The sequence below is a fragment of the Typha latifolia genome, chromosome 5, assembly GCF_019914945.1.
Source record: "Typha latifolia isolate L0001 chromosome 5, TyphaL0001v2, whole genome shotgun sequence".
NCBI lineage: Eukaryota > Viridiplantae > Streptophyta > Magnoliopsida > Poales > Typhaceae > Typha > Typha latifolia.
Genome location: NC_133090.1, coordinates 6,619,588 through 6,632,474, shown reverse-complemented (window position 1 = coordinate 6,632,474; position 12,887 = coordinate 6,619,588). Strand labels below are relative to the sequence as shown.

Genomic DNA, 12,887 nt, shown 5'->3' with positions numbered 1-12,887 from the left:
GTGGTAACCCTAGCTAGGACTGATAGTAGCTGCGGCTAGGGTAGGGAGATGAATGTAGTGGCTGGGGTCAACGATGAGGTGTCATGACTAGAGTGATAGTTAGTCGTAAGGGTGGATGTGGAGTTGAGTGAAACATTGGGCTCAGCAAGAATGATGTGGTGGTGGCGGTGATTGTGAGTGGTTGGTTGGTAGTGTTAAGGGAAGGAATGGAAGCCGTATAAGGGTAGAGATAGCTAGGGTTAGAGGATGAGGAGAGAGAGATCAGAGATGAGAGGCAGGAGGTAGAAGATAAGTTCAATAATCAAAAACATGACACCAACACGAGTTGCTGTTTATATTTTTATATTAGAGGCTAATTTGACTTAAATCGACTCAGCTAGGACTCCTCACAATTAAATGAGACAATTTTAGATTGAACCTTACATAAACTGACTCATGTAATAAGCAACTAACCAAATCTGAAATGGTACATGATAATATTATATTCCCTCATCAATCTCATAGGTGGACTAAAAACATTTATCACAACAATGGTACATGATAATGAATGTTGGGAAAAAATTAACAATGATTAACAACTTAAACAATAACCAAGTAATCTAAGCCTTTCCCAAATTGCAAGTTTCTTTCAATTGTATAAGCACAAGTTGAAAGGCTTAGATGGGTGCAAATATTGCAAAACAAATCAAATTATAATAACATACCGTTGTTAATATATCTTTTGGAAGATCTAAGAAGGAATCATCAAATTGTCCAACTATTGGAGTAGGTGCCTCTACAAGATTTAGAACCTACAAACAATAATTTCAGGTATCTTAAGATGCCCATCCGAGGATAAACTTTACTGCAACAAAGGTGGAAAAGAAAAGGAAACAAGAACATTTACCTCCTGCATTAAGCCATCCTGCACAGTAAGACGACCCCTGACACTTTCAGCCAATATATTTGAGTCATGCAATATTTTATTTTTGCGCTCCTGTAATTAAGATGCTAATGAGAAGTACTGCATTTTTTTAAACTCAAAACTGTAGAATAATACAAGATTCTTGTTTTCCATTAACTGCAGAAACTTTTAAGAAAAAATTTCTTCTCAAAATCTGTGCCTATAATGAATAAATCTCAGTAACAAATACAGAGTATTATTGCACATTTCATGCAAACTCTGGTAGAAACACTAGAACAATATCTAGAAGAGGAATTATACAAACAGATAAAATCATCTAAGATAAATGAAAATAAAAAATAAAAAGCTTATGTACATAATACAAACAAATTGTAGAAATGAGAAAACAGAGTACTTTTCCTCATACCTGCATGTCAATCAAGATACCAGCCTTTTTCACAGTATCAAGATAAGATTCTGCACATTCCACCTGAGAAATGTAATAGCTATTCATTCAAGGAGGTCATTTTTTGACAAGAACTAAAAAGGCCCTGTTTCATTGAAACATATTTAAAACATCCTACACCATGCGTCAGAATTGCCAAGATCCTGGACTCAAGCATAAAAAAGGAGTCCACAACAACAGCCACAACCCAGAACAAAAGCTAAGGGAGTGCTTCTCCTGATGCCTCCCATTCACCATAAAATCACAACAAAACATCCATGTTAACTACAATATATCCAACATCAAGACGACAAAACATCAGAACCATATAATCATATATTTCCTTTGTTCTCAATCTTCAAGCAGGATCATGTCTTTTTCTTTGATACAAGGTCTTACAATCATAATATTGTCAATGAAAGGCTTGAACATCTGCTTCATCACATATAAAAGAAATTCATATTGCTTTTATTGAGTTAATGGGACTTATTAATTCCATCCAACAACATTTAGTACATCAATGTTCCTTGTACTATAAATGAATGTTAAGTAGAAACATGATTCAACACATAATATAAATGAATGCATTCATTAATTGACAATAATTTAATAATTAAAATCAGAAGCTAGTTGAATGTAGAATGACGAAAAAGATTAAAGACTTCACCTACCAGTACAACAATATGAGAATGTTGCATCAAATACCATCAATTAATAGTAGTTCTTCGTGTACACTAAAATTAGTTTTTAAAGTGTAAAATTGAAAAATTTTAAAAATAAATAAATTAATTAAAGAAACCTTGAATTATTTCTTAATCTCCTCTCTTCTACTCTCTTTTACCTTCTCACTTCCACTAATTTTTTTAATAAAGTAGCTGCCAAATAAAGAGACCTTAGGTCTCTTTGACTAACCCTTAATGGGTTATTAAATTTTGGGCGGGATCTGACTCGACATAAGACAGTGCCGGTTCAGCACACACTCGTGCCGAGTGTCGATAATTCGTCAGTACAACAAGTGCCAGCCTGCAATATTTCATTAGTAAGGAGCGTGCCGACCGACTTGGCCATCCTTGCATCTACTATTTTAGAGAGTAAAGTTAGTAAAGCTTATTGATTTGGCACTCTCCTATCTATGTCTTGAAAGACGAAATAGATATCTAATGAAGAAATTGTCATCATTCTCCATCATCTAGGCCCCTAGGTTTCTCCTGCATTGAATGAACCTAATTTACGATGAGAAAGATTAACGTGAAACAAACTAAAGGGTATCCAGAACATAAGGCTCCCAATTATGCATTCATTTCTGAAGAGCCAGTTTTGAAATCCCTCCTATCTGTTGTCTGCATAGAAGGATGTAATGTAGCCTTAACCTAATTCCAAAACAGTTCTTCTAAGACTTGTCCCTATAACATCTTCAATGCAATGGATGAGCCTTATCATTACACTAAGTAACACCTCAAAACTACTAAATGTAATACTAAATAAAAATGAAATTGATATGCAAAAGAAGTGAAACAAAAGAATTTGCATAGCTACCTCAAGAATAGCTGAAGATGAGTTTCGAAGTCCACAAGATTGCCTTCCACTATCAACATAATAAAAATTATTTAGCATGATTCCTACAAAATACTTCTTAAAGATATCTTGACTAAAAAGGATGAATAAATTCTGTTCGTTCTTTACTTTAAGAACAATTTGAAGCTGGACACCGGGAGTTGCCTTATCACCTCCTGTCTCTTTCGAATAAGCTAGCGTGAAGGTACCTAACATAGGGTTGCAATTTGGTTGCATTTTATCTGTCCAATCTAACAATGGTGTCCTATGGCCGGGTACGGATTTAGACTTCATTATCTGGCTTGAATACATATCCCATAATCCTATTCGCAACTGGTATAGTCTTACCGAGGTATGCATATGGTGAAACTATTGAAATACTTTACAAAATATTTATATATCTGAAATATTAGAAATAAAAATTTGATAGCATAAAACATAGATTTATACTTTTCATTCTTTTATTTGAACTCCTAATTACTGTCATAGTACTACCATATTTACTTCATATGTATAAAAATGTATATTTGTTATATGTTCATGAAGTTTATCATTTAGTATCTATAATTGTATCTATGCACATTTGGGAAGAAAAAAGTGGACAAAAACATTATTTCTGCTACTGCTACTATCAAATGTACATCTGATTAGGTATAACTCTAGATTGCGGTACAGGTCCAGCGCATTGTGTGCCAAATGGAACCACATTATCCCAGATACAGAAAATAGGTTGAGCTTAACCAGAAAGGGATAGAACTTGTTGGCAGTATAGTACTCCATATTATAAGTGCACACAGCTGGCATGAGTTACAACTATTAGTGGGATTGATATTCTTCTGAATGTTGCTGATTTGCCACAATCTATTCTTAAAGTATGTTATGTTCCATTTAGAAACATCCTGTCTAATGGTGAATTGATAGTTATCCTTTCAAAGATCAATGATACTTATTTGATACATTACTCACTCAAGAAAAAGCCTAGGATTTGGTCAATCCAAGAGCTTTTCTCATGATATACCAGAAGTAATGGTTAAACTATCAAGTTGCCATGACCTGTATCGTACACTATAAAGATTTCCTCAAAATTCATGACAGTGATATCCTACCTTACTATTTGTATCCAAAAGATCATTGGATGTCATGGTGTCTGAGGCAAGATCTACGCAGCCTTATTGTTTGTTACTAAGGAGGTTGTTTCAGAATAAGTATGTACGGATCCATGACCTCTTGAATGCAATGAGAAATTCTACTGTTACACCAAGTGATGTGAAATAATACTTAAATTAGTAAGGAACAATAAATACAGCAAGAAAAGGATTACTAACAGATGAAATTCTGAAAACATACTGTGACTGAAAGGTCAAGTATAAATAATACATTTCCCACATTAAAGGACTAAAAGGATCACCTAGAAACTTCGGCAAAAGTAAATGGTACAACTAAATCACCATGCATTGCTAATATCCAGCGAACTGGCCGACTGAAGACGACCTACAAACAGTGGAACACGATCAATAAACACAACAAATGAGTGAAACAGAAAACTAAACAGCATAATTAGCTTAACATTGTTATGAAACCTGATTAGGCATATAAAGAATAGGAAAGTCATCAGCTTCTGTGTAAACATTGGTTCTTTTTAATATTTAATAACTATTAGGACTATGCATGGATCTCTACCAAAGCTCAAGATAGAGGAGAAAAAAAACTTCACTTGTTTGTACTTTGTGTAACATTTATTGATATTTCTATATATTATGGGCTGCATATGCATGTATATAGAGTCATGTGAACCTCCAGACTAGCTAAACACATCTAAATGGCTTGCAGAGTACATGATCCATTAATGTGTTAGATAAAGGTGTTTAAGCAAAACAGTAACGAAAGACCAGCCCATTTTCTCCATATTATTCACAAGATTAAGGAGAACTTTTCTACTTTTCAAACTTCAAGGCAAATATAACATCACTTATTGTGTGTCAATAAATTATGCAATTTATTCTTCCTACTGGGAAGAAAAAAAAACTTTCCCAAATGCACCATATTTGTCTTGATATTATTTTTGCAAAAGTATGCCTACCAAAAAGACATCATGAAGTTCATCTACTTTTAAAGCAAGCAGATTTCTTGGCCAGTTATCCAGCTCTGTCAATATTCTGAATTTTTCTTATATGTATTAAAATTATATTAAGAAACCTTCTCCGGAGTCCAAAGCACAGTGTAAGTAAATCTTCTATCTATGTTTGAACATAAAAAGAAATTAATCTGAGAGGTTTATCAGATATGTGATTTTTTCTCCCTATGTGGGAGGTTTTCCACATTAAAAAAGTCATGGCCATGTGTTTGCTACGCTTTTACTTTTCCTATTCATTCTCAACTTTATATTTCCTACTCTTAGTTTTCACTTTACAACTTGAGTTCGGTTCATTTTTATAGTATGAGCAGTATCAAATTTTCCTAGTCCTACAAGGATTCGGATTATTTAACCCGACTAGAATTAGGATTTTCATCTCCTACTTGGTTTTGGTTCTCAAAGTTCGATTGGGAATCAGTTTTCTAAACCAAGTAGGTTTAGGCTTTCCTAGTTTGATTTGGATTTAACTGGTGACTTTGACTTTGACTTTGACTTAGGGTTTGACTTTCTATATCTATTTCACTATTTCGGGCTAGGTTTCTAAATCTCCCCCAACATATCCATCTTCTATTCTCATGTGGCATAAGAATAAGTTAGGATCCACTAAACAAAGTGGATCCTAACTTATTCTCATGCTGATATTTGTTTTGACTTTTGAGAATAACCGAAGATCCGCTTTCAAAGTGGAACCTAACTTATCCTCAAGCAAATCGTGAGAAGCGATCCGTCTAAACCATCCGCTTCCTCCCATCTTCCTTCCAAAAAAGCCCTAAAAACGTGATCTGGGAGGGAGCTGACAGCACCCACATGCTGGCAACCCATCAGCACGGCCATCCTTGAAGGATACTACACACTATCTCATCATCAACTAAAACTAAGTCATCCAAAAATGCAAGACATATATATCTCGCTCTTAAACCAATATTTTCACTATTTTCATGACATTAAGTGATTATGTGATTCTTTCTAATTTTCTGTTATTATTCTTCATTTTCTCCTATTTCCTAATATTTTCTTGTATTATTAACTTTTGGATTAATTTATATTATATATATTTTAGAAAAGTTTGAAACTACAACACTGAAGCTAGAGCCTAAACTGGCAAAACTCTGAATTGCTGTCTTTCTTATGAAGAGGAATTTTCAGAAGTTGAGCTCTTCATTGTTTGGAACCTTCTTAGTTACTGCTTGCAACCCTCCTATTTTATTAACTTCCACCATTTCCTGATCTTCAATTGAAAATTTTGATACCAAGGGATCCATTACACTCTCTAACTTGTGTAATAAACAAGTGTCATATGCCCCAACACAAACATGCACTACTATCCCACCAGCACGGCAAATGCCACCTTATGTCAATTGCCATGAGCAGCTTGGCCAAGAAAATAAATATTAAGTAATAATACATGAAAAGAAATATAAGCAATAAATGAATAAATTGAATTTTTCCAGTAGAAAAAATAATATATTGGAACTAGCGTTTATGATTTCATGGGTAAAAACTTAAACATCCCAAAATAACATATGTAGAATAATGAGGGACATGATTACATATATTCTGCTAAAAAGAAACAGAGAAAAAATTATATTTGGGAACTAAGTTGGGAGAAGATAAAAATTGAGGATATGATTACATGAGAGTTCCAGCGCATTGACTTGGCAAACGAAACATTAGCTAGTATGCTTGGCAGATCTTCAGATAGAACCTGAGAAAATTAAAAATATTCATATCAACATTGAATATGTATAAAGGTAGGAAGAATTTACAAAAAATTGTGTCATGCAACTATTAAAGTGGAACCAGGAATCAAAAGGATTTCATAAACCGCCGGTCTACCATTGACTCCAAATGTAAAAGATCTCGTACAATTGGTACAATAAAATAGCATTACACTATTCCTTTTATTTATCAAATTCCCGGAGATAATATGATTTTCTAAACAAAGAGAACAAATAAGAACCTCTAAAGCAGATCGCACAGACTCTTTAACTCGAACATAGACATATTCTGTTTTACCTGAAACATATATATAGATATAATGGTTATCTGGTTATCTAATGAATAAATCTACTATTTCAAAAACTGATGCAGTCCATAGTAATTAGTGACTGAAAGTTACTGTAATGCTCTACATAATGAAATCCAAATTCTAATTGTAACAGCATAAATGTAGGGAACGAACCTGATACAGATCGGATATTTGTCAATATGAATTTTGCTCCATATATAGATTCGGATATGGATGTTGGACGGATAACAAAATGTAAAACCATATCCATATAAAACAAATATGAATATTACTTGAATATAAATCAAATCTTAAACAGATACAGATATGAACTGAATCTTAAATAGATTCAAATACAAACTAAATCTTTAATTGATTTCAATACAAATTGAATGCCTAGACCTTAAAAGAATAAATATACAAATAAAATGGGGATTTATATAGATTTGAAAAATAAATGGATCTAAATATTTTTGAAATTTCATGATTGTAAGAGGTAGAAAGTTTGAGGATATGTAACATACTAACAAATTTATTTATATATAATTACTAATGAATGACTATTTGAATAATCCATATTTAATAGTAGAATGTGGATTATCGAAAATGAAAAGGCAAAATAAATTATAACTAAACCTAGTTAGGAGAGCTAGAAAATTTGAAATCTATTAAATACTAGTGAATTCAAGTTCCATAGTTGTGGATAAATGGATATCCAAATCCGAATCCATATCCAAATCTATATCCGAATCCAAATCCGAATTTTTTTAGAATTTCTATATGTATCCAAGAATCCTGGTCGGATGGGAATTTTGCAGCCCATATCCTACATTTTTGGATATTATCCGACCCATTTTCACCCCTACATAGATGTAATTATGTAATCGACACAGCTGGCATCAACATTGGCCATCTGATAAAAAAGCAAGTTCTAAAGCACCACATAGGCACATAATATCCTCATTCAAGGATATCTACATTTTCATGTCTGCATATGGTTGAACAGTAACAAGGATATAATTACACATCGGCCTGATTAGAAAAAAAAAAGATGACAGTAAGTAATTAAATATTCATTAAAGAATGTATATGGGCAAAAATTGAAAGTGTTAGGTCAGAGAACTAGACAAGATAATGTATATTGTCAAAGAAACTACAAGATTAACCCTTGATGAGTGATGAACCAGCCTGATAAATTGATAAGTTCTCATTTTCTTTCTTTTGTCTCACTTTTGGGTGGAGGAAGCATAGAGAAGCAGGGTAGACAAAGTGGGGAAAGAAGTATGGGAGATTAAAAATAGACAGGAAAGGGAAGAAAAATTGAGAGGTTGGAGTAAATGAAAGAGGTTTCTTAGATAACTAATTGACCTAAAAGCTTACAATCTTATCTACCACATTTTAGCTTAAGCTTTTAGGTCAACTAGTTATCTAAAATGGTACCAAGCAGAAATTCCTGAATTCAAATCCCACTAGGTCTACCTCATCAATTAAATCAAAAGAATCTCCCCCATTTAAGTCAAGTCAACTATTTGGTCCTAGCAAAGTGTCAATTTTCAAGCCCAAAAGTGAGCAAAATATTAGAATATAAACGATAAACCGTTGTTCCATAAGTTCTTTAATAACTAAAGTTTTTATTGTAGTTAGTGAGTTAACATAATATCAAAGCCTACTTTCATAGATGTCCTTGTTTCAAACCTCATTTAACCCCATTTAATCCCTATTTTCTATTATAAATACATATATAGTTAGGAAATGTCTGAGGAACATCATTACCATATTTTGTATCCCTTCTTTTATATCCTTATCTCATGAGAAATAGATGAGTTTGTTTACACACGTAATCAGCCAGAAATGTTCTCATTATGTTGAAGACAATAAAGTAGCAGAACTAAAATTCCATAAGCCAAACCCAATCCAAAACCAACTAGTGAATCCTTGCCAAGTAGTACTACTACCCAAGCTGGAAGAATCAGGTCAACTTGTCTCCGCAGCAAGCCTAGTATTAATTATAATTAAATAAATACTTAACTATGATGACTAAATTTTCCAATAACCAATAATCCAGTCTCCATGATTGCCTTAATAAGGGATCATCAGACGTAAATCAAGCTCACTATATAGATGAGGCAGAAAGAGATAAGTGAGATAATGAGATAAAATATACAAGTTTGGATTTCAATAATGTAGCAAGTCACAACAAACTACTTAAATGTATTCCAATAAAGACAGGAAAGGACAAATAGAGGATAAATGATTCAGGAAAAAATAAAGGTAAACTAGATAAGAACAGTGTGTATTTGCACAAAATAAAGTACTACAAACCTTCAAATTTCTTATATAGACAGTCAACAGAGACACTATTCTTACGGCAAAAACCGAGAGCAGCCTGGAGACAAACAGAGAATTATTCAGTTATCATTAATTCAAGTCACATTATATGTGCCTTATTCATATCACCAATATGTTTGCTAGATGACTTTTAGAAGAATCCATCATTAAGATTCATGACAAAAGGAAATGGTAAGAACAGCTGGGTAAAATTTTAGGGACGAAGTAACATAATAAAAACCGACCAAAATTCTAGCAAATAACATGTCTTGCAATTTTTGTTCATTTAGTTGGAGTCATAAAAAATTTAAAATCCTTTCTTTTCACTACATGAACTATCCAAAGAACCAGAAATTGCAAGTTGCAACAAGCAAAAAAGTGACAAGCTATGACCTTAGTATGGTTTCCTTCTTGGTCAAATGCCTTTGCAACTGGGGGCCCACGCAATTCAGTCTCATCCTCCACTTGCTTGGAGCTAAGATTTTCAACAGAAATCTGCAAATCGTTCATTGACCTTACTTATATCTTCAGTCTTGTTAGGGAATTAACAGTTATATGGATATTATACTGAGATGAATTTTAGATAATAGATATCACAGAATATTTTAGAAGAAATCAAAATAAGAGCATAAAGTTAACAAATATTAGCTTGATTAATCACTTCATAAAAGATAATACTAAGACAGGTGTCTACGTATTTGCTATTTCTCATACAATGTAGGCTTCCTGACAGGTTCATAAAGTCTGACAAGTTGCTGCAAAAGTGATGCTCTGCATGATTATAGCCTCCTTAACCTTGGAGATACTAGCACCTTACAAGGTAGTACATAACTATATACAAAATAATGTTATCATGCCTTTTATCATTTATGTTCCATTGCATAAATTTGGCAGGAATAGTGTTTTCTCTTGTTAGATAACCAGTTGACCCAACAGCTTAAGCTATTTAGGTAACATATTAATAATGTATGTTATTACAATACTAGAAACTATGGAATAAATGCATGCTAACGAGGTTTGAACCCATGACCTCCACAAAAACTAGCTCTGGTACCATGTTAGCTCACCAAATGATCCAAAAGCTTAAATTAATATATATCATGCCTTTAACACCTCCATATGAAAGACAGCTTATGCGCTATATCTAAGAGTTGAAATCTATTATCCAGTTGTACTCATAGACTCAAATGGGTAGAAATTGCAAAAATCAGTAAATTATGCAATTTGCTTGCATGTAAATTTCTCCTTTAAAGATGATGGAACAGTATATATCAAGGTTCCAAAAATCGGTATCGGGATCGGGATCGGCCGTCCGAAAAAACGATACGTATCGGCTGTATCGGCCGTATCGGCCGCCTGTATCGGATCGGACTATTTTAATTAAATAAAATTCTAAATATTATTAAAAATATTAGAGAAATTTCTAAAAATTTAGAAAAAATTATAAAAAAATAAGAAATAATAATTACTCACAATGAAAAAAAAAAAACTGAAAAAAAAAACTTACCGAAGGTCATTTGGAGATCGAGGTCGTCGGATAACGTCGCCGGAGGTCGAGATCACTTAGGAGAGATGGAGATCTACTCACTATTCGAGTCACTTAGGTGAGAAAGAGAGTAAGAGATCCGTGAGAAAGAGGGAAAGAAAGAAAAGAGAGAAAGAAAGAAAAGAGAGAAAGAGAGGAAAGAGAGGAAAAGAGAGAAAGAGAGAGAGAAAAGGGAGAGAGGGTGGGGGGGGGGGTGGGGACATCAATTATTGATGTCCCCCGGGTCGGATCCGGGTCGGATCCGACCCGTTCCCACTCGTTTCGGTCGGGATCGGCCGAAACGGCCGATCCCGACCGAAACGGATCGGGTTTCGGCTGGGATCGGGATCGGCTAGGGCCGATCCCGATCCGTTTCGGCCGATCCCACTCGGGATCGGCTGAAACTGGGAACCTTGGTATATATGACTTAATCCACTTAGATATTAGCGTAAAATAAAAAATTAATTTGGCACTCTCCACAATATCTTATGTACTGATGGGCATGCAAGGCCATGTCATGCATCAAAAAGTATGTCTGTATGTAATAACAAAATTCCCTGCATGACATGTAAACTAACGATTTCAATAGTGAAGATTTGGTCCAACATCATATGATCTGAAAAGAACTTTAATCAATGGCTAACAGCATGTTAAATGTTCACATTTCAATTGTAAAACTTTTAAGAAATTGCAGACAGTAACAGAACAAAACAGTAAGATATGGAGTTATTTTAGCTAATGAAACAGATGTTTCTAGATAGTCACAACTCACAACTATTTGTATTTCAAAAATTAATAAGAATAGCTGAATATATAGAGATAGCAAACATCTTTGCATAATAACACTACGAAGAAAAGGCAAAAGATGATGAACTTACAATTAATACATGTGCAAGGAAATTTAAAAGGATAATCTCACTACAAATTGTACAAAATATCTATTATTTAAAATATAGATAGAAAATGATACCACTGCTCGGCGTGGTGTACCATAAGTTGACACTTTCCCGTGGTTTAGTCTTCGTTTCTCTAGTGCTTGCATTAGTAATGTTTTAAGCTGAAATGGACCAAAAGAAATAACCAATCAAGAGGCAGCCTTAAAATCAGTCCTTTACATCTTTACAACAACAAAAAAAAAAGAAAAAGAAAATAAGGCACATTTAATGGTAGGAAAGTTGTGAAGCATCTTAAAGTGCCCAAACCAATAGAATATTTCTCCAGATACAAGCTTCTTTTATCTTCTTTCTTATGTGTCAATACTCAAGAAAGCATATCATCTATGATAAGAAAAAACGGTTAATATCTTCTCCTAAGATTCATTACATTATTGAATCACTCTAAGGAGAAGACCTAGCATCAGTTCAGTGAGATAAGAAGTAAACTTACTTGCTCACTTGCTGCTAATACATCATGAGGTGGCATCTCTTCTGTTCCAATTTCAAGAACAAATTGCCGAACTTGCTCCATCAACTCCTAAGTATGTCAATGATAGGAGAAATCTTATAATAGATCTTTAAAATGTCAAAAGCAATGTTGAACATAGGATTAAGTAGTGTAACCAGAACATATTTATATATTCAAACTGAAATGCCTTATATCTAATGTGAATTCAAAGATAGTAGTAACCTTCCTTCCAAATTATTATGTTATGGCAACATGTACCGTCACAATCTGAATAAACTGTCATTAGTCAATCACTCAATGTTCTAATTTTGTTTACACCTCTCCAACCTTTCAATGTCCCAACATAGTCCTATAGTCCCATATTTTCATTTTGACTAAATCTGCATTAGTTCTAATTTTTATGTTATTCTTTTCCAATGTCCCAACATATAATCCCATATTTTCATTTTGACTAAATATTTCTCCTGCCCATTGTCCTGTGATAAACAAATTATGTTTGCTCTGCTCTTAATCTACATATCTACTAACTTTTCAGTGTGCCTTGTTAGTTTCTTTCAACAAAAGTCAATGGTGGTCCTAGCAGAGATTGGTATGTTATATATGCAT

At 33.6% G+C, this 12,887-nt stretch overlaps 1 protein-coding gene across 3 annotated transcripts in view; it reads right to left on the bottom strand.

Annotated features, from left to right (window-relative positions):
* LOC140788735 (glycine--tRNA ligase, chloroplastic/mitochondrial 2) overlaps positions 1-12,887 on the bottom strand; it is a 53,989-nt gene that overhangs the window by 22,023 nt on the left and 19,079 nt on the right. For all 3 annotated transcript variants that reach the window (XM_073138144.1, XM_073138142.1, XM_073138141.1), the window contains exons 13-23: positions 12,264-12,350; positions 11,848-11,934; positions 9,746-9,847; positions 9,347-9,410; positions 6,977-7,032; positions 6,650-6,721; positions 4,291-4,373; positions 2,865-2,913; positions 1,311-1,373; positions 887-976; positions 705-791 (exon numbers count right to left, since the gene is read on the bottom strand). In XM_073138144.1, coding sequence (XP_072994245.1) covers positions 705-791; positions 887-976; positions 1,311-1,373; positions 2,865-2,913; positions 4,291-4,373; positions 6,650-6,721; positions 6,977-7,032; positions 9,347-9,410; positions 9,746-9,847; positions 11,848-11,934; positions 12,264-12,350 — 840 coding nt within the window. The remainder of the gene's footprint in view (positions 1-704; positions 792-886; positions 977-1,310; positions 1,374-2,864; positions 2,914-4,290; positions 4,374-6,649; positions 6,722-6,976; positions 7,033-9,346; positions 9,411-9,745; positions 9,848-11,847; positions 11,935-12,263; positions 12,351-12,887) is intronic.